We start from the raw sequence: 21,793 nt of genomic DNA, 5'->3' as shown, positions 1-21,793 counted from the left end.
ATGTACCCCGATCTCACCTGGTGCCCTCTCAGTGCAACCTCTTCATAGGGGCAGTAGTGGACACTCTACGGAAGATTCAAGACATCCTGGCTATGATTCCACTTTTTCAGAATGGAATGGCGGTTCCAGTGCTGAAGATCTTGCGCCTTGCGCCTGCTCTGTCTGTTCACTTCCTGCATACTGTTGGTCAGCCATGCACGCCGGCATATGAGGGCCCTCCAGTGTTGCCTCTGCAGGCAGTGATTTCAGCACAATGGAGATATCGAAGAGATGGTCAGAATTTCCAGAGACACTGCAGTGGAGCTGCAATGGTGGAGTGTTATTGCCAACCTGTCTCAAGGGAAGCCATTTCAACCTCGTTCTATGGTGGCTACAGTGATAATGGATGCCTCCACTCTCGGTGTTGAGCCCATTTAGGGGTTCTGGAGGTCAAAGGTATTTGGTCGCCAGAGGAAAGATTGTTTCACATTAATCTTCTGGTATTGCGGGCGATGTTTGGCTCTCAAGGCCTTCCTCCCTTCCCTTCACGGGCAATCAGTTGAGGTCCTAACGAACAACACTACTGTGATGTGGTACATCAACAAACAGGGACAGGGAGGAGTAGGATCTTGTCTTCTCCGCATAGAGGCTCTGTGACTCCCGACCTGGGCTCAGAACAATCAGATTTGCGTGATCGCAAATCAATTGGCCGGAAATCTGAATGTGCTTGCGGACAGTATCAGCCGGCAGTATTCAGCCGATGACGAGTGGCATCTTCATCCGGAGGTGGTCCTTCACATTTTCAGGATGTGGAGGTTCCCTCACTTGGACCGGTTTGTCACTCATGAGAACGCGCACTGCCCAGCATTCTGCAGGCTCCAGTATCCGCCACGGGTAGCGTTGGGGGACGCATTTCAGGTAAATTGGAGATAACAGCTTCGAGTTCTAAGGAAGATTCGCCAAGACCGATCCCAAGTCATATCATCGCTCCGGATTGACTGTAAAGGGGCAATTCTACACCCCCACCTCTAGAGCCTGCGCCTTCATGCCTTGAGATTGAACGAGGCAACCTGAGTTTTTTCTCTCTCCCACCGGATGTGGTGGGCTTTATATTATCAGCCAGAAGACTCCGCCAAATCTGTCTATTTGGTAGGTGGGCCAAGTTTGTTGAATGGTGTGGAGAGGGATTGATTGATCCTTTACAGACCATTTATCTGATGTCCTGAGTTTCTCTCTTCCTTAGTGCAACAAGGTTATGCAGTAGCTACTGTTAAGGGCTACTTGTCTGCCTTGTCGGATTTTCTCAGTTCACCAGATCAACCCTCATTGTTTAAATCTCCCATAGTTATGAGATTCATTAAGGGTCTCACTAATGGGTTTCCTCCCACTCCTTTTATCATACCTCAGTGGGATTTAAATTTGGTTCTCACATTCTTGATGTGTTCACCCTTTGAACCATTACATAGTTGTCCCTTAAGGTTTCTTGCATTTGAAACTATATTTTGGTTGCAGTCACTTCCGCTAGGTGGGTGATTGAATTGAAACCTCTTAGCTCTAAGCCTTTTCTTACATAATTTCATGCAGATAAGATGGTTGTTTGGACCAGAGCTTCTTTCCTGCCTAATATGGTAACTCCTTTCCACTTGGGCAATCCATCACCTCACCCACTTTATAACCTCCACCTCACCCTTCTAAGGAGGAGGGGCAACTTCATCGCCTGGTCCCCAAGAGGGCTGCCAGCTTCTACTTGGACAGAAGCAAGGACTTCAGGTTGGACGATCAACAATTTGTTGGTTATGTGGGCAAGATGAAAGGCAAGGCTGTCCACAAGAGAACGCTGTCCAGGTGGATCAACCTGTGTATCAAGATCTGCTATGCCATGGCTAAGAAGGAACCTCCTGAAAGTTTCGTGCTCATTCTACCAGAGCTAAGTTGTTGTTTTCTTCTTAAGCTAGAGGTGTCCCTGTGTTAGACATCTGCAAAGCTGCAACTTAGGCCTCCCTCCACGTTTTTTTGAAGCACTATTGCTTGGATTCAGAGGTGAGAAGGGACTGCCATTTTGCAGGTTCTGTGCTGTAGGATTTTTAGTATAAGCAGGCAGGAACCCTCCTTTGGGAGCGGGACTGCTTGGGGATTCAATTCAAAAGGTGAGAAATCCACTGTCTGATGTATCCATCAGAAGAACAAGTTATTGTAGGTAATGCTTTTTCCAGTGGATACAGTATCTGCCTATGGATTCCTCACTGACCCACCCGCCTCCCCGATGCCTATCTGCTTATACCGCAAAATAGTTAATCTGTATTTTATGTGACTTGCTGTTGGAATCATGTGATACTTGTCACTAGGAAATGTCTTTAATACATTTTCAGGTTTGGTAGTGTTTGTGTAATGCGTATGTTTGTCAAAATGTTGTTGGTTCACCCGTTCGCCTCAAAGGCACAAAAAAAAACGAGTGGAACTGATGTCAGCACGCCAACGAGACATTGTATGGCTCCCAAGACGTCACGCGTAGTCCCAAGAAGAGCTGAGGAGAAACCTTTCCGTGGAATGCCATGCATTGGAGTAATTCAAAAGGTGAGGAATTGGGATACTGGATCCACCAGAAAAAGCTTCACTGAAGGTAAGGAACGTGTTCATCTGGTCCAATTCATTCTAATTCCTCCATACTGGCCAACAGAGTGGGGGGTACCAAGAGCACCAGAGCATTTGTTGTCCGATTGGGGAGGACCTTCCGTCTCCACAACAGCACAGGGTATTGCAACCGATAGTGCACAATCAACTCCTACCTTCGTGCATGGAAATAGAACGGGAATACCTGCAAATATATGATTCGCCAACCGGGGTGGTTGATAAACCCCTCCAGCCACCCTACAGCCAATCCAGCTTTGACAAATTCCACCTATTCCAAATTCCCAGCGCCTTTATTCCAGGGCGCTGGGAAAATACCATCCCTTTATCAACCAAAGTTTCTGATATTTTTTCATTTGTGCTTTTGCTAGCCCATCAAGGTTGTGCAGTAGTACCGGTTAAGGTTTGTTATCTGTGTTTACCGGACCAACCGGCCTTGTTTAACTGACTGGTTATGATGTGCTTTAATAAAGATCCACCCACTTTTCCGGCAAAGCATTTGGGATGCCTCAGTGGGACCTTCATCTGGTCTTGATAATTCCTATGTGCATGCTCTTTGAGTCTCTCTGTTTTTTTTTTTAAGAGTTTTATATAGCGTGAACTAGACCCGAAAGATCGGATAGCAGAGCGCTTTGCATGAGCACCAGTTTTGTTCCAGTTTCGTTACATGAGGACAAATTCATTTTTGTTAGGCACGGGGAGATTAAGTGATTTCCATTGTGCTCACGCTGGGATCCAGAGTTGCGGATTACTCTTCCTGATTGAACGCTACAGCTCACGGAACCCGCTTCGCGGGTCCTGCTTCGTGGGGGGCCTTGATTGCCTTCAGCGAAGCCTGGCCGTGGTCTTTAACGCCCTTTGACTCTGGCTGTGACTGTGGGTGATCGTTTGTGCATGGCTGCAAGCGAGTTGCGGCCGCAGGACTCCAAGTCCCAGGAGCGCCCGTCTGACCCAATTGCCAGCACATGGGCTTCTCTCCCTGCATGCTCCTCCCCTCTCACACTGACCACATAAATATAGCCTAGAAGTCCCGCAGCACGGAGGGCGCGGGAGCGACCGGGAGAAGCCCGGGACAAGGGCGGGACCGTCTGTGGCCGTCAGGGGCTGAAGGAGGCTGGGCTGGGCCCGGTCGCTAACATCCACTCCCTGCTTTATTGTCTTTGCTGTACTGTTTTATTGGTGTAGTAGGTTCTGAGGTACTTTATTTACCCCGACCAGCCATTGACATGTCTAGCTCATTACCTCCTTGCGTTGGAGTTTCGTTCCTTGGGCCCCTCGATAAATATTTTGAGAAGGCAAATAAGGAGATAGATAAAGAATTCCTACTAGCGGAGAAACGTGCGGAGCGTCGCCGCTCTATAGAACATCTAAAAAAAAAACCCTTGTCTACCCAACTTAATTTAAATAATACACAAGAAACGGGCAGTACCGGGGGTACGGCCAGAGAGGCTGATATATTTAGTACTGACCAAATTCCTAGTATTTTTCGGGTCCCCAATACTTCCCCTACTCATTCTGTAAATAATAGTGAGGGTAATATAAATAGCCCCCCCATCGCCTCTATCAGTCTTATTGACCTTAACACCCCTGTTGCCCCGATTATAGCCCCTAACCTGCACTCAACCCTTACTAATCGCTCTTTAGAGAGCGTTGTTCCATGTGAGAATATCCAGTCACATACTAACTGCGAGACTGGAACTAAGCCTACGAACCCTCAAAGGGCTGTGTGTGCCCCACCAACGAAAAAAAGAAAAAGGGTGGTGTTAAAAGAAAAGGCACCAGTCACCAGGTTTCTTCTCCTTCTATAGTAAATTCTACTACCGATCTTGTGGTGCCCCCAGTGACTGAGGTCCCTTTAGGTACTGGATACGGGCGGCGGATGTGGCTGCCGTAGGTTTTCGAGCGGGGAGCCGTTCAATAAGAATTAATTCTGAACGTGAAGATTTCCTCCTGCCGCTAAGCCCAGGGGGTCCACTACACTACGATATTATATTTTTACGATTCTCCCACAATGAGGAGATACTTTGGGAAGAAGTTTCCATAAAGAACTTCGACAATTCAGGTCGTATCTGTTCTCTTTTCTACCTCACAGGTCTGGACACTTTAGGGGGTGTCCACCAGTGAGTAGAAGTGTGTGTGTTTTTCTGGTCCTGACGAATGCTGAGCTGATTTTATGCTCGATTAGCAGAAACATGTTGACCATATTTTACCACTATTCTTTCTTGCACTATTAATGGGACTTACTGGTTCAAACTTACACAACCACTCAGCAGTCCTGAAAAAACTATTTTTTCACATTGGTTTTAATAGAGTTAGAGCTACCCTCTCATTAAAATAGTTTTGGGGAGTAGTCCATACTCTTTTTAATGCACTTTTCACTTTTTCCGTAACTAACGGGGACCCGATGAAGACAACTGGCTACCAGCTTTCAGCTGGGGCCTGAGGGTCCTATTAGTTAGTTCTCTCTGAGCACGTGCACTCTATATTCTTCTACTGTATTAACAGTTTCCTTTGATGCATGAAATTCTACAATTTCTTCGAAAAATTCTTATTGTAGCATCTTATTTCTGCATTGAGTAACACTCTTTTGTTGATTAATATATACCCTTTAGGTACTCCTCACTTACCTCCCCTTCCCCAAGATAGCAGTTTTGGGCTCAATAAAGAGTGTATCGAACTTTTCGAGAAACTCCTAAAATCATACATGCTCCCTTTGTTGGAGAGAGTTAGGATTCTGGGGGATAAAATGGATCGCTTCTTGGCAACAGCAGCTACACCTCACACAACGAATCCTAATGTTCAGCTTATTCCACTGCCACAGCCTAGTGCTAATACTGCTGTTCCTAGTAATCCCCACATTAACAACAGTAACACCATTTGTAACACTAACTCTAATGCTCACCAAATGCTATCTAAACCTTCCTGCTCCTTAAATCCTGTTAAAGAGAAGCCCATGATGGCTTCAAACAAACCAATCCCACCGGGAAAAAAGCCATCTGTAAATTATGGGGATGAAAAACCTAATAATTCCACCCATAGACTCTCTTTAAATCGTAGGAACACAGTAGACCTCCCTCCTGACTCGGCAAATTTTGTTATTATATTAACAGGTGTGCCCCCGATCTCAAATGGGAACTTGGAAAATAATGCAAACCTGAAAAATAAAGTAATCTTTTGGCTGAAAACCAACAGACCTCTTCCTGCCCACCTAAATGGGGACATCATCTCAGTTAGAAGATGTAAGTGGGTGGGTCTTCGTCCAAAGGATATAGAGGATGACATTGTGATCATTAATTTTAAGGATCATAGAGTTATTTCTCATATCAGTGATTGGTACTTGGGGAAACAACGAGGGAGGAATTTCTACACGGAATCTCAGTTACTTCTACCCTGAGTCATTGCTTAGATCCCATACCCATCCCCGTTCTAAAAAAGAACCTCATTTTCTGAATCTGGCCAACTTCACTCCTTGTTTCCAAGGTCCACCTACAAACCCTGAGGCCTTGTTTAGACCTCATGCCCAATCCAGCTATAAAAGTATCATTCACACTCCGAATTGGGCTAACTTTAATTCCCGTTTTTGTGGCCCCCCCATTACACCAAATTTTCCATTTAGTCGCCAGCCCCACAGTTTACATCTCAACCCAAACAACCCAGGTAACTACTCCCAACCCAATGAGTATTGGAACATCCCGCTGCGTAATCTTTATGAACCCCTTTCTGGATTGGATTATAATGATTGACCGGCTATCCAACCTTTGGTTCTAGAGGCTAATATAGATTGTACGGGTACTACTGTTACCCCAGTTAATGCTCTATGTTATGTTGAAGTTCCAAAGGATCAGTCATCGCTAAGCGATAATGGGAGTTCTCATTTCCTGAGCGGGACTGGAGACACGAAATTTGTATTAGAACTGGTGTTATAAGCTGATTTAAATACAGAGAATGTTGAAACGGTGATCGACTCTAAGGGAGGGCTTTCTAACAGTATTGATACAAGGAGTGATGATGTACCCACACATGAAGGTCCGAGTTATAGGAGGTCTCTTTATGACAAAATAGCCCCTCCTTCACATGATGTAGTTTATTCCTCCCCCAAGGATAACTCTAGAGTTCTGGCGGTCCCATGTGGTATTAAGCTTGGATGTTGGAACATAGCTGGCCTTGAGTCCCGTATGTGCATTCCGGATTGGGTGTATTTTATACAGCAAGGTGATGTATGGTCCTTTCAAGAAACTTGGGCACTTTTACCAATGTTCCTTGCTGGCTACCTGAATTTCAGTAAACCAGCTATTAAAGGTCATAGAGGACGAGCTATGGGTGGCCTGACTGTTTGGGTTCGGCAGTACGAGGGTGTGATAGCAGAGGAAGTTTCCATTGATAGCCCCGACATACTAATGGTTAGTATTAAATCTACCAGTGGTTTGAATATTCTATTGATTAACATATACGCCAGGGGCATCCAGGGCGGTAGGGTCTCTCCAACCCTCCTCCTTTTGGATGATTTCCTAAGCGGTGCATCTATAGTAGGACACAAGGTTGTTATGGGGGATCTAAATACTTGTTTTGAACCGCTGAGTCAGGATGACGGCTTACTCACTGAGGCCGAAGATTTAGTTTGGGGGATTCCCCAGCTTGAGCTAGCCCCGATAAGAAAATGGTCACAAGCTGCTACATTTATTAAAGGGCTGTGCCTGGATCAGGGCTTGCGTGCTCTAAATGGTAGAGTGCGCTCAGATAGGTCGGGCAGACATACCTTTAGTAATGGTAGATTCAGTAGCCGTATTGATTACATATTACTGGACGTTAAGCTGTGGGCTGCTGTAGAGGATATGGAGGTTAAGCCTCGCCCAGAAAGTGATCATGATCCATTGGTGGTGGAACTAAGGGATTCCAGTTTTTCTGGGCCAGTAAAATGCATGACTAATTTAGTTCAGGACGAAGTCGTACTGACCAATGATATGAGAAGGGTACGCTGGCCAAAAATCTCTGCTGATGTTGATGCACGCAAAGTGATCAGATCCTTGGTTTCCAACTCACTGGCAGAAATTTCCAAATGTGACTCACAGGAGGTTATTAATGCAACCATTACTGATATTCACACCAGTTTATTTACAGCTTTAAAAAATTGTTCATAAAGTCTATCTCCAAGCGGGGTAATAGAGGGAAACCGAAAACTTCAAATTGGTTCAATGAAGAGTGTCGACGGACCCATGGAGATCTGTTCAAAGCGTTACAGCTTAAGAACCATATTCTAATCAGGTCCTGTAGGAAGGCATTTAATGTTGCTAAACGTACAGCCAAGGCCAATTGGGACGAGGAACGGTGGTCCACATTATCCGAAGCATGTAGCTCTCGGAATATGCAACTGTTTTGACATTTATTAAAATGGGGTTCATCCCAGGAAGATCGTCCAAGCCCCGCATCGGTTGGTCAACACCAGTGGGTACGATACTTCGAGGAACAATTTAGGTGCCCTAGTAGAGTACAGGATGATATTATCTGTCCAGTGTCGGCTGATCTACTCGAGGTTACGAGTAGTGAAGTCAAATTGTCCTGCAATCTATCCCAAGGGGCAAGGCACCTGGTCCTGATTGTATACCAGCTGACCTATTCCAGCAAGACCAGGATTTATGGGTTCCTTATCTAGTCCAATTGGTAAATGCCCTGGCCACTGGTGCAAGGGTTCCCGAGTCCTGGGCGGGGGCTGAAATCCTGCCAAAATACAAGAAAGGTGACCGGTCGGTTCCTTCCAGCTACCGGCCGATCAGCCTTATAGATGCGGTGCAAAAAATCTCAGCCCGCCTTGTCCTTGGCAGGATTCAGGATTGGATTGATGAGTTTAATAACTTAACCCCACTTCAAGCTGGTTTTAGGTCTCATGTGAGTACCTTAGACCAGACCTTTCGTTTCATTCTTCTTTATTGGAAGACGGTCCTTCTAGGTAAAGGTAACGTTTATGGAGCCTTCGTGGATTTAAGGTCTGCATTTGATCTTGTTCCAAGGGCAGGGTTGTGGAATTGTCTAGTAGAATTGGGTATGCCAGCTCCCCTTGTACGCCTCCTGGTGAATTTACACGCTCAAACTTTTGCCCAAGTACGCTGGGGCAAACCAGGGGAGGTAACGGATAGATTTCCAGTTGCTAAAGGTGTACGGCAAGGGTGTGTACTAGCCCCTACCCTTTTCTCTTTATACATTAATAGGGTCACCAAATACTTTGACAACCACCCCACCGACACCCCGTCCCTAGCTGGAATGAAAATCGCCTTGCTCATGTTCGCTGATGATACTCTTCTAATCTCAAAGACTAGACGGGGTCTCCAACAGGCCCTGATGAGGTTTGAGTCATTCTGTAGCGAACATGAGCTTGAGGTGAACGTCTCTAAGACAAAATTTATGGTACTAAGAGGACACAACCCCATCACAGCAAGGGTTACCATGGGGGTACATCCTTGGAACAAACCAAGTTGTTTACATACCTAGGAGTAACATTCAGTGAGACCCTTAGTTGGTCCCACCAGGTTGATCGTATGGCTTTAAAGCACATGCAGATAGGAGGAGCCTTGATTAAAGAGCATAAAGGTTCCTTCACTCGGCCAATTTCGCCATTAGTTAAGATTTATGGATCAAAGGTTCTTCCCTCTGTTTTGTATGGGGTGGAACTATGGGGCTTTAGTAATCTGGATCCTCTGAAAGCAGCCCAAAATAAATTCCTTAGGGTGGCAACTGGTCTCCCACAGTCAACACCACGGATTCCGCTTCTGTATGATCTTGGGTGTCAGCCCGTGGAGGACCAGGCCAGGTTCCGACCACTAGCATTCTGGCGTCGCCTTTGGACAACGCCGGAACTCCAGTTATATGCAAGAGCCTGCTTGGAGGTTAAAGATCTTCCAGGCTCTTTTAATATAGGCTGGTTTAAGGACCTCAGAACCACTCTGTGTTCCATGGGGTATGGTGAACTGTGGTCAAATCCCGTATCTGTAACCTTCCCTTCTAAAAAGGATTTGAAATCACACTATTGGGATTGGGTGGTTCAAAACAGACACTCGAGATTGAGTGCCAGTAATCTCACTGGTTTATTTATTGCCATTAAAGATGCCCCCAAACTTGAAAAATACTGGGATGTCATAACCAAGCTCCTGGACCGTAAATTATTTCATCAATTTAGATGCGGTTCGCTGCCTTTAAGGGAGTTTACTAAAAAGTGGGGCTCTGGTGGGACTAAGTGCCCTGGCCAGGGAGAAAGCTTAAACCATTTTATGTTTGTCTGCCCCTTGTATGTCGCCCCTACAGCTAAATGGTTAAGTCCGGTTTGTAGAAGTCTGGGTACGCGCTCGGCTGTTAATGCCAGTAGAATATTAAAGACAAATTTGTCCCCATTAATTGTAACAGGTGTAGCAAAATATTTAGGATGGGCCTGGATTCTAAGAACCAGGTTCATTAAACTGACCTAGGTGCTTACCTATTATCCTATGCTCATCTGTGTATGTGCAACCCCTATTGGGCCTGTGATATTGTGGTAATCTAATGTGATTTATTGTAATTTTTTTATTCATTCAAAAGAAGCCTGTATAAGTGATTTAATATGGTCTAAGATGTTTTTATACTGTTTTATACCATTTTATTCTTTATGTGTATGTTGTGATGTATGTCTTTTATGATGTATTAATCGAATAAAGACTTCTTTGAACTTTGAACTTTGATTAAGTGATTTGCCCAGAATCACAGGATGATGAGCGTTACTGCCGAGACTCGAACACAGTTCCCCAGCTTCGAGGTCGGATGCTCTAGCCATAAGGCTACATCCTCTGCCCTTTATGCTTTCAACTTTGAAAACCGTTTTCCTTATTGTCATCATATGAGTGTTCCACGTAAGTAAACTGCAGACAATGTTTGGACAACCACTCTACACCACCTTCTTTCTGGAATAGTTAGTGCTTAGGCCTTCCTTCCTAAAGTTGTGACACCAGTGCTTTATTTGGGCCGATGGTTACATGTTGGCCCACCTGCACTATGTTTTTGGATCAGTACTTATTTTTCCATCATTAGACTTTGGCCCAGAACAAGAGCGAGAAAGGAGGGAATAACAGTGAAAGGAAGGAGAAAGACAGTGACAAAGGGAGGAAACTGGGGTGAGAAATAACTTGCAAGAGTGAGATAAAGGGGCTTGACGAGTATGGTGGTGGATGAAAGAGGCAAGAGTTGTAAACATCTTGAATTGGGTCCTAACCTAGGTGCTGACACATTCTTCCATTACCACAACCAGGGAAACTGAAGTGGTAGCTTATGGTAGCTGGTAGCTTATGGTAGCAGTGCTGTGGTCTAATTAATATTTTTTTTATTTAAAAATAATAATGTACATAAATCCTTCCCATTGGTGATGATAGACGTAACCTAATATCCACAAAGCAGGTATGTCAGGGTGAAGGGATAGCTCGAAGTCTCCCAATATACCTGTGTATTTCCCCAACACCCCCAAGCGACTTGGAGGCCTGCACCAAGACCGTACATAAATTTCTTCCAGGTACCACAATCGTTGAAGGTGACTTCAATGTACCTGGAAAAGAATTCAGCAGGAGCTCCCAACCCCAGTAGACAAAGCTGCTGATGGCGTGGATGTCTTCATTGGATCTCTGTGTTGTGTGGAGGACATTGCATCCACAGGATAGGGTGTACACCCACATGTCAGCAGCACAGAAAACCCTGATAGACATCTACCCGCATATTCCTTACCTCAGGATTATCCCCATGTGTCAGGCTGGATCTGGACATTTTGTCGTGAGCAGCACCCCTGCATGACACTTGGTAGTGTAGTTCTGTTCCACGTGGCATCGTCCACGATGTAAGTGACATGCCCGGTGCCTAGATAGGTGCAACCCCAGCGCGATTACGTCAGTTCTTTTTTTTTTCCATGTCAGCACAGATCCAGAGAGAGCTACCCCCAGTGAATTTTTGACTGACCTTTTTTTGACTTTTGCAAAGTGTCTTTTTAGGCCATGCAGCTCATATTTAGGTGGCTCGTCTCTGCCGTGGCTCCTTTGGGCCCTGTAGCTTCGAAAGGGGCTCCTACTGGTTCTATCTCAGCAGGTCTGACCCCAGCACCATTCGGGCCCCTTGGATCCACAGATGGATCCGGACCGGCGCCAGTCGTACCACCTCGACCTTCCCCAGCACAGGTCCCAATGCAGACTCTCTCTGTCCCATTACCAATCTAATCCCAGACTATGACAGAGAGTCATAGACGCCGACTGGAGCCATACATTCCAGGCCAGAGCCTGAGCCATATTCCTATGGGCTAGGACCAAGGAAGGTGTGGGACGGGTCACTGAACCCTGAAAAATACCAGTCCCTAGACCACCTCCTGGACTGGTGTGACGACTGGGCAGAGACCAGTGTACTGGATACTTCCCCAGATACTGGCATGCCTTCTCCCCCTACCATGGCCACGGAGGAGGATGCATCTTTCGTCATAAGGGCGGACAAGGTCCTGGAACTTATCCCTACCTTCAGTGAAAGTCAAAGCTAACATCTTGACAGATGTGCTTCCGCCGGGAGTGACCCCCTCAGAACCGCTTCTCTCATTTAATGAAGCCCTCACAGACATCCTACTTGGTACAAACCCAGCACAGGGGCTCCTGTGACCAGGATAATTGCCCGCTGCCATCTCCCCTTCCAAGGGGGGGCCCCAGTTCCTCACGCAACACCCTACCCCGGAGAGCTTAGTCATCCAAGCTTCTACTTCCTGTGTAAATCCTGGCGCGTTCCCTACTGCCCCACCTGTTAGGGAACCTAAGAGGATGGACACTTTAGGCAAGAAAATGTTTTCTTTCACCAGACTGGCACTGCAGCCCGTGAACACCACATGCCTTTTGGGCCATTACCCTCGTGTGCTATTGAATTCGGTTGTGCAGGTGCTGTCCATGGTCCTGGAGGAGGCCCATGGCATGCTTTCCCAAGCTGCTGCTGACGGGAGGAACGTAGCTAAGTTCATGATCAGATGTGGACTGGATGCCACCGACTCGCTAGGCAGAGAGTATGATCGACGTCCAGTCATCTTTAATGGGCATGCCTTTGATGGCTCCTGTCTCTTCAGAGACAAGGCGGAACTCAGGGCTGAAGCAGTTTAAGGACAGCAGGGCTACGGCCAGTTCCATAGGGCTTTCCAAGGCCCTTCACCAACCCCAGTCCACCTCTGTCTCCTTTATTGGCCACAAAAGGGGCTTCCAGGTGCATCTTCTTTTGATAAAACAAATTTTTGTTTATTTAGTGACAAAATAAAGAACATACACCAGTCTTACAGTCCAACACCGTAAAATTCCACGACTTACAAAAGGAAAGCAGCACCACAAGATTTGCAAGCATTAGCAAAAAAAAAACACACACACATAGGAGAATAAAGTTGGGCGTTCCCCTTATGACTACTCCACCTCCACCAACTATTTCCCCCAAACCCTACAGTATTTCCTAGGACACCCATGAGCTTCGTACATGACCTTCTCCTGCATGGCACACCAATCCACCCCAGTCCTCCATCGTCCAGCGCACGGAGGTTCGGAGAGCTTCCAGGGGGACGCCATGTCTCTTTTCGCAACCACCATTGCCGTAGTGTAAAACAGTTTTTCGTACTGTGACCCTTCCAGCCCATCAGTGATAACCAGGAGCGCATGTTTTGGGTCATGGGGAACCTCCCACCCCAAAACCTTGCTGAGTTCCTCCTCAATCTCCCCCCAGAACCGCTCCAAGCGGGGACATACCCACACCATATGGAAGAAATCAGCGGGGTCGTGACCACACCTGGCACAAGCAGAGGCTGGGCTAAGTCCTGCCCGGTAAAGGCGTCGGGGTGGGATATGCAGCGTGTAAATAATATAGTTGCACTAAGCGCAGTCTAGCAGAGGCCGTGACCGTCCTAGGGGGCCTAAGGGCATCACGCCAATCCTCTTCGTCTAATGTGCCTACCCAACCCTCCCACAGAGCATGTAGGCGGTCCAAGGAAGTGGGGGCATTGTTGATCACTGTACGGTAGATGCAGGAGATGCCACTCCTTTCCATGTTACCGAACATTATCTGGGCCTCATGCGGACTGTGGTCAGGAAGGCGCATGCCAGTCGCAAGGTAGGTGGGAAGAGCATGGCGTAACTGCAAGTACCTATAGAATTGTGACCGGTGTAAGGAATACCTGCTCTGAAGGTCCTCGAAGGTCCGCATGTGATCCCCCACCCATACATCACCTAGCTGCGAAATGCCTATCAAGTCCCAGGCTCTAAACCCCTGTAGTGCGTTGACGCCTTTGAGCCAGGTCCCGTGCCACAAGGGTGTATTGGGTTAACGTGTGTGTCCATTTGGTATGACGCAGTGCTGCCCGTTAGGCCAGCAACAAAGAGCGTGTCACTTCTGGCAAGCGGGAGGGAATAGGGCCCTCGTATAGCATAGCCTGAATCCTGGTGAAGCCCAACTCTCCGACCTCGAGCCTGTATGCAGAGTCTGACCAACCCCCATTGAACAAATCATGTATGGAGAGAAGCCGTATGACCAAATAATATAAGTAGAGGTGGGTCATCCTCAGCCCCTGTCGAATGAGGGGATCCTACATACGTTGAGTGCCAACGGGGCCCTGCCTTTCCCCTATAAAAACTTGCTGGCTATGCTGTCAAGTTCACGGAACCAGGCTCTGGGAATGCCGATAGGGGTATTTCGCAGTACATAGAGGAAACGGGGGAGCACCATCATTTTATATAGGGTGACCCTCCCCATGGGGTTCAGGGACAATGACTGCCACTTCTGGAGGTCTGCCTTAACCCGCTTCACCAGTGGGGCCACATTAAGGGCCCAGCTGAGCTCCAGAAGCAAGGTCATCCATATCACCAAGTATTTGACGGATTGACGGTGGAGAGGAATGTTGGATTGCCAATCAAAACATTCTCGGGACAGGTGTAGAGGGACCAAGGCCGACTTATCCGGGTTAAGCCTAAGTCCCAAAGCCCATTCAAAGAGGTGTAGAATACAGAGGCAATGGGGACCTGACCCGGCAGGATCTGCCAAGTAGATGAGAACGTCATCTACATAGAGTGCAATTTTATCTGGTTCGGAGTTTGGTCATTCCAATCCCTGCATACTCACACACAACCGCATCATGGACGCCAGGGGCTCCCTTACCAAGGTGAAAAGCAGGGGGGATAGGGGACAACCCTGTCTCGTTCCTCTACGAACCGGGAAAGGCTCCGACAGAACCCCGTTCACCAAGACGTGAGCGCGGGGGAGGCGTAAAGGTCTTTAACCATGGCACGTAAGCGGGGACCGAATCCCGTCATATCAAGGACGGCTTCTAGGAACCCCCAGTCCACCGAACCAAAGGAATTTTCAAAGTCCTCCAGAAGAATGGCAAGTTAAGGAGTGAGGAGATGACAGTGTGCCAAGGTGTCTTGCAGTCTGCGAAGACAATGCCTGGTGCCACGTGAGTGCATAAATCCACATTGGTCGGGGTGAACCAACTTGGACAAGTGTGGTTTGAGTCGTTGGGCAAGTATCGTGGCGAACAGTTTAATTTCAGTGCTGATGAGGGAGATGGGACGATAGTCCACACACCGTGGCGAGGGTGGTTGAGACTTGGGAAAAACCACAATGGTGGTTAGATCAGTCTCCTACGGAAAGGAGCCCTTCTCAACAGCCTCCCGAAACAGCCCCGCCAAATGTGGAGTGAGACTGTCCCGGTAGTACATGTAGTATTCTTGAGGGAAGCCGTCTGGGCCAGGTGTCTTACCGGAGGAAACAAGGGCAATCGCTCCCTCTACCTCCTCACATTTGATGGGGCGCTCAAGGTCTTTCTGGCTAATGGGATCTAGGCTGGGGAGGGGGCCGCCTTCAACCTCCAACATATTAGCGAGTGAAAGGGATGGAGGTCTGGCCGTGTATACTTGGTGATAATAGGAAGCGAAGGTACGGGTCATCCCGTCTGGGGAACGGCACAACGAGCCATCCTGTGCCATGACCTTGGGAATTATGCAGTTTGCCCTGGGGTATGTGGCAAGGTGATGGAGGAGCGAACCGTTCTTGTAGCCTCATCCATGCACCCTGGCCACGGATGAACACCAGAAGAGTTTGGCCGCCTCCAGCGACAACTGCTTAATTTCTGACCGGAGCCGGGTAAGGAGTCTGGCGTCCGGGGCGTCTAGAGACTGAGCAGAGGTTTGTTTGAGGCGCAAGGCTTGCGCCTCACGACTGGTAATTTGTTCTGCTTGGGTCTGACGCTGATGTTTGAGCTGGCCCTTGGCTAAAAGAATATTTTTATACAAAAACAATTGGTCTGAAGTTCAGTCTTTGAGTGTGTGAAATCATTTGCTGACTGAGTGTATACAACAAATGCTTAACACTGTCCTCTGATAAAGCCTTACTGCTTGAACACCCTACCGCAAATAGAGAGTAAGGTGCTATCTAACTTTACCTCTGCCTACCTTTGGGGTTCCGCAGGACTCTGTGCACATTATACCTCACTTTGGTATAGTATATACAGAGCCAGCTTCCTACAAATCGCAGTATTGAGTTCAAACCTATTTGTGTCTTTTTAGTATTTTATAGTGCATTATGTAGTCTTTGTGTGGTCACCTCTATACTCTGGTTTCCCTTCAAACCGAATATATCTTTCACATTTTACTAAAGATTTCTGTGGAGAGGAACATTTAAGACTTTCCCTCTATTTTTGAAAGCTCTGCGGCTGCAGGGTTACCACCATAAAGTAATTAGTGTTCATCTATCTTTTGGTGCTCATTTATCTCAGTACAATGGAATGAGTTCGCAGAGTCCTTCTTTTGGATTTAATCAGGACAGTTCTTTCTCTGATATTTCTTTATTGTTGTGTAGAGTGCGGATTAAAGGACTTTTGTCTGGTTCTCTGCACTTTTGATCAAAGAGTTCTCTTTCCTCTTGGGGGATAGAGGATAATGTCTATTAACTGACAGGTGGTTCATTAAGGGTTTTCCCCCTCCCCTTTTTTCCTTCAAGGGTCATTTCTCGCGGACATGTAAGGTTGTTTTTTATTTATATGTTCTGTGAGAGTGATTATGTATTCTATGTAGAGCCAAGCTCTTATTCTGCTATTCCTATATACATTTGGTCGGTTGTTAGTTATGACCCGCTGTTTCTCTTTGAGAATTTTTGTAGGATTAGTTTGCAGACCCTCCTCTAGTGGGGTATAGCTATGGTATTTAATTCAAAAGTTAAAGAATGTGAAGCTAGATGCCTCTATTAGCTGTAAAAGTTTCTTACCTTCGGTAACATAATATCTGGTAGAGACATTCTAGTCGCAGATTCATTAATTACCTGCCCATCCTCCCAACTCTTCGAATGACCTTTGAGGTAAGGGTTATACCCTTATTCAGTTCTGGTTTATATACTGGTGATCACTATCTCAACTTATGTTGGGATTTAACAGAACACTTAGCCTGACCACTAGGTTTTGTTTAGATGGGGCCATACCATCCCTTTTCAAATGTGAGTGGTTGGTAGAGTGGGGGGGGGTGTTTTCTCTTTCACACAGGATTGCACACCAGTGGGCAGTATTGATTTAATTGTTCTTTCTTTGAAAGTCTTTGTTTGGTATCATCATCCCCTGTATTGGCACTATCAATATGTCATGTAATTCAACAAACAACTTGGTGTTGTTTTGTAGGTGTAATTTGTGGATACCATGCCAATTATTACCATTTATGAATAGTCAATGAAGTGTAAGGTTTTTTAACTTTACAGGATGGTTATTCACCAGGGTGCAGAGTTTCATGTAGCCCTGTGCTTTGTCAAATATTTTGGGGTTTTCCTTTAAAAATCCATGTCTGGTACTAATATACCATTTGTTGTTCCTTCTTTTTAATGTTTCAAAGATTTTTGATCTTTTTCGCACACTGTTTAAGCAACCAGTTTCTACAGACCTCTGCGTGCCGGAGGGGACTTATATGGCTCCACTGACGTCATGACTGAAGTCAACGTCATCACAGAGCCAAACGGTGTGCAGCGGTACTGCTGATTATTTTGCAGATCCAGACTGTCACCTGGGGAGAGTTCAAAAGTTAATGCACTGCTATTAGACTGTGTCTCTACCTGATATTACGTTACCGAAAGTAAGTAATTTTTACGCCAGAGCTAGACTTGGTCACTAGCATGGTTATTCAAACAGATAGGCGATGCATAGTCCAGTGCTCCTACTGTAGACCAAACTCGTTGACTAATTTTGAATTTAGAATCTTCATGAAGGCTCTCGTCAACAGGCTCCAACAAGTTTTGCCTACCTTGGCCCACTGCAACTTACTGCTAGTGCTCTGACCTCTGTGTACTTTTTCTAACCAACTTCAAAAAGGCATTAGCTCTGTTGACGGGACGCTCCTAGATAATGTCATCGCTCAAATGGGAGTGGGCCCCAGATTTTGGAGATACGATGGAATTGGATTACCAACCTAGGAGTTGTCTGGCAAAGTTCATGCATGAAATTATCCCAAGATCTCCAATCCCACTTTGGGTTCTCAAAAACCCAATTTCATAAATATCTGAAATTACAAGATGCACTAGCGAGTCATCAAGCAGCATTACATGAGGTTCCGGAATATAATCCCCTGGAAGCTAAACTCATCATTGGACTGGTCGGAAAAGGGGTTCTCTCTAACTTTACCAATACCTAAAAATCCACACCTAGGTTAATTGCCGGCCCTTCGGCAGAAATGGAAGAACTGGGTGGGTCCCTGTGAGAGGGTTGTTCGGAAGGAAAAATGAGGAGGCTGAATTTGGGGATCATTTTTGAATGTGTTTTATTTAAGCCCTACCCTAATGGAAAAGAACTCTCCACCGTCTTTTACCGAGGTGCACCCGCCGTGCTTGACGTGACTGGTTCCTTGTGGTGGTTTTACTTAAAGCGTAACATAAACACTGTTAGTGGTGGTCGAATGGGAACACCTGAACCCAGCCTCCTTCCTTTATGACTGAAAGCTATCGGTGCTATCAATAGAGGAGGACAAATGAGAATAGACATGCTCATAGGACGGGGTTTGTGCTCAGGATGTGGGGAGAAGTAATGCAGAACACACACACATGTGAACTAGATTTACAGTGCCCAGTGCAGTGTTACACTTCCCCTTGTCCACCCTTTACTCCCTCCCTCCTCCCGTTTCACGTACCGTGACAGCCGCAACTCTCTTGGGTTGTGGTGGCTCGTAGGTGTCCTCCGGGGGCGTCCACCACTCCTCCGTCCAGGTCTCCCACTCCTTCTTCCGTGTCCTGGATGGTGTTGGGGCCGACGTCCAAGATTGCCTTTCTTTGGAGGTCTTCTTCCCTGCACGCCTCTTTTCCGCATCACTCTCCTCCTTGCTCCAAATCTGTTCTCCTCGTTCCTCCGGTCCTCAACGACGTGCCTCCTCTTCTGAGTTCTCTTCATATGGCATCAACCCTGCCTCTCCGACGTCCCATTGGCTAACTTCCTCTCTCGCTGAGTTACTTCCCTGTATGCAAGAGGCAGGGGAAATTGTTAACCCTTTCTCTCACTGTCCAGGATGCTTGCCGTTCCTTCGTTTCTGATCTACGGGGTGAAAAGGAAGGAGGGGCAGGGTGTCTATGGAGGTGACCTTCTCACAGTCCCCTTGACTATGCTGATTGGCGTGATGCCATAACGGTGCCTGCACTATTGCCATTTTCTCGCACCTCCAACTAATTCAGTTGAAATATTTGCATGTTACCTATCTCACTACCCGCTCCCTCTTGCATGCCCACCTGGTATCCACCCCGGCCTGCCTCAGATGTACCCATCAAGACACAGACATCTTCCAAATGGTATTGGGGAGCCCCAAAATTGAGTAATACTGGGGGGATATTAGGAAAGTGCTCTCTTGAGAACCTGGCAGCTGCACTTACCTTACCCTCTTAGGGTGTCCTGGGTGAGAGAGACATCGGTCTTTGCCCGAAATATCCATATGCAATGAAACTTTCAGCATAGTGAAACCATATGGACTAGTGCACATTAGTGGGAGAGTAAGTCTCTTTAGCTAGAGTGTGCCCACGTAAACATGAGAAAGTATGGGGAAATAATAAGAGTATCATCGACTCTGTAGCCAAACCTTTGTTACTTGATATGTTTGTGCCTCGTGTGAGAATGATTGGGACAAGGTGTTGATGCACGGATGTCATACGTAAAGCTATCTGTAATAGTTTTAATGTCTGTTTCGAAAAAACATTACTATTGTTGTACAATTGCACTACTTTATGAGGAAATTAAATGAAAAGCTGTCTTGGGAAAATGTTGTATAATTATTTTCAAATCCAAGGCATTGGACTATTCATAATTATAGATATTGGCTCCATTCCCACCACAATATATCCCACTTCTTCTTGCTAGTATTTTACCTGTTTTGCATTGCTCTTTAGCACTTTACTTATTCTTATTTTTGTCCTAGCTCAACGATGAGACTGAATTGGAGGGCCTGTGTGCAGAAATAGCATCTCAGCATCTTGTAACGGAGAGCCCTGATTCGCCGAATAAACCCTGCTGCAAATTCACATATCTAACCATGAGTGGTGAAGAAGTTGAACTGTGCACCAGAGGCAGACATATTCCTGTTGTGTAAGTTAACAGTTGTAGGATAAATAAGGCATCCCATTTTGTCTTCAATGTATCCTCACAGTTTCCTGTTTTACAGCTCCCTTTTGAAACTTCTATCAGCTTCAGCTTTTTCTGCGTTATGTTCCAATGAAAAGTTGAAAGGTCCGGCGCTCAGTACCACAGCTAACTAGCGACTTCTAGCATTTCCGTGACCCAGAGCTTCCTCGAGACCTGTTAAACTGTATTGATCCATTAGCTTTGACATCTTTAGCAGCACTTCAATTATGAAAGGGCTCTGCGTTAGTGTTAGGAGTAAACCCAGCTACAAACAGTGAATTTGTGCTAGTCTACTGAGGTTGCTTCTGAATAATCTGCAAATGTAGATGGCTTTTCTTTGGACATGCCCTGTACCCATAGTCTACAGAATATACTTTTTAACCCTGAAAAAGAGAGTATTGGATCAGTTTACTAGCAGTCTCACTTGCTGCTTAGAACTTATCAGGATTAATTCAGAACTTAGTATTCAAAACGTTATTGAATTATGTAATTGTTCTATTTGATAGTAGTAGCTTTTGCTATTTACAGAAAAAAACAAAAAGGCAAAATTGTGGTACATTGGCTATATAAAAACTATTTATTATTGCCATTCTGCCATTTGGAAATCTGTCCTGTAGTGGTGACTTTCAGAAACATAAGAGCTCATGGGTGCAACATTGCATCAGTATGATTCATCAGACCTCTTTAGTCGCTCAGTTTCCTTTTGTATTTTGACTTTCTGATGGATGCATCTAACTGCAGATTCTTCGCCTTTTTTATTTTTCCTATACACCATACTGGATGCAAAATATTTTCATAGCACCCCCGTTAGACCTGACAGCCTTAGGTAGGTCTTTCCCCTCCCAACATTTTGCCTTCACTTCCCCTGTATTGCTGGAACTCATTTTTGTTGACTATAGAGCTCTGTGCACTTTACTACTGCCAACTAGTTCCAAAATGCTGGTGCTCACGCCTTTAACATTGGTAAAATTGGCTTACACCCAATTGGCACTTTTAATGTCCCTAATCATGTGGTACTACATGCATCCAGGGCACCCTCACTTAAGTAGCCCTTTTAAAACATCTCAGGCCTGCCATTTAAGCCTGTTTTAAGGTTGAAATACATTTTTATTGCGTCTTATATATAAATGAGAACAGTGCACTCACGGTGACATCCATATACAACTCCACAGTACTACACCAGACAAAAGTACTACACCAGACAAAAGATAAATGCATGTGAAATCGTCCCCCCACAGAATTCATCGAAGTGGTGTACTTTGAAATAGCAATGCCTGATCCCTTCACCTATTATAATACAGTGAAAATACAGCATCCTGTGCTCCCTGGGTCCCCTACGCCTCTCATGGCCTGTCCCCATGCGGTTCCAGATGGATCCCTCTCTGTTCCGCCCAGGCCCCCTCATAGCTTGACATTTTCTGGGGACATCCCAGCGACAAATAGACCGAGCGCTGCAGCCATATGCAATGGTCAATGCCCTTTGCCCAAACTTCTACCGCAGTCTCCTCCGCGTCCTTCCATGCCCTGTCAATGTCACTCTAGGCAATAATTAAGCCC

The 21,793-nt window shown here is 46.2% G+C and overlaps 1 protein-coding gene and 1 non-coding gene across 2 annotated transcripts in view; both read left to right on the top strand.

The window, feature by feature from the left end:
* The window catches only part of HECTD4 (HECT domain E3 ubiquitin protein ligase 4), a 2,691,195-nt gene that overhangs the window by 2,430,243 nt on the left and 239,159 nt on the right, over window positions 1–21,793 (top strand). The window contains exon 76 of the mRNA XM_086943079.1: window positions 20,034–20,200. Coding sequence (XP_086799205.1) covers window positions 20,034–20,200 — 167 coding nt within the window. The remainder of the gene's footprint in view (window positions 1–20,033; window positions 20,201–21,793) is intronic.
* LOC147679488 (U5 spliceosomal RNA) lies at window positions 16,214–16,328 on the top strand. The gene has a single exon (XR_015301611.1). It is a non-coding gene; the product is annotated as a U5 spliceosomal RNA (small nuclear RNA).

The sequence above is a fragment of the Lissotriton vulgaris genome, chromosome 11, assembly GCF_964263255.1.
Source record: "Lissotriton vulgaris chromosome 11, aLisVul1.2, whole genome shotgun sequence".
NCBI lineage: Eukaryota > Metazoa > Chordata > Amphibia > Caudata > Salamandridae > Lissotriton > Lissotriton vulgaris.
Note: the sequence above shows the minus strand (reverse complement) of the source record. Positions and strands in the feature narration are given on the sequence as shown.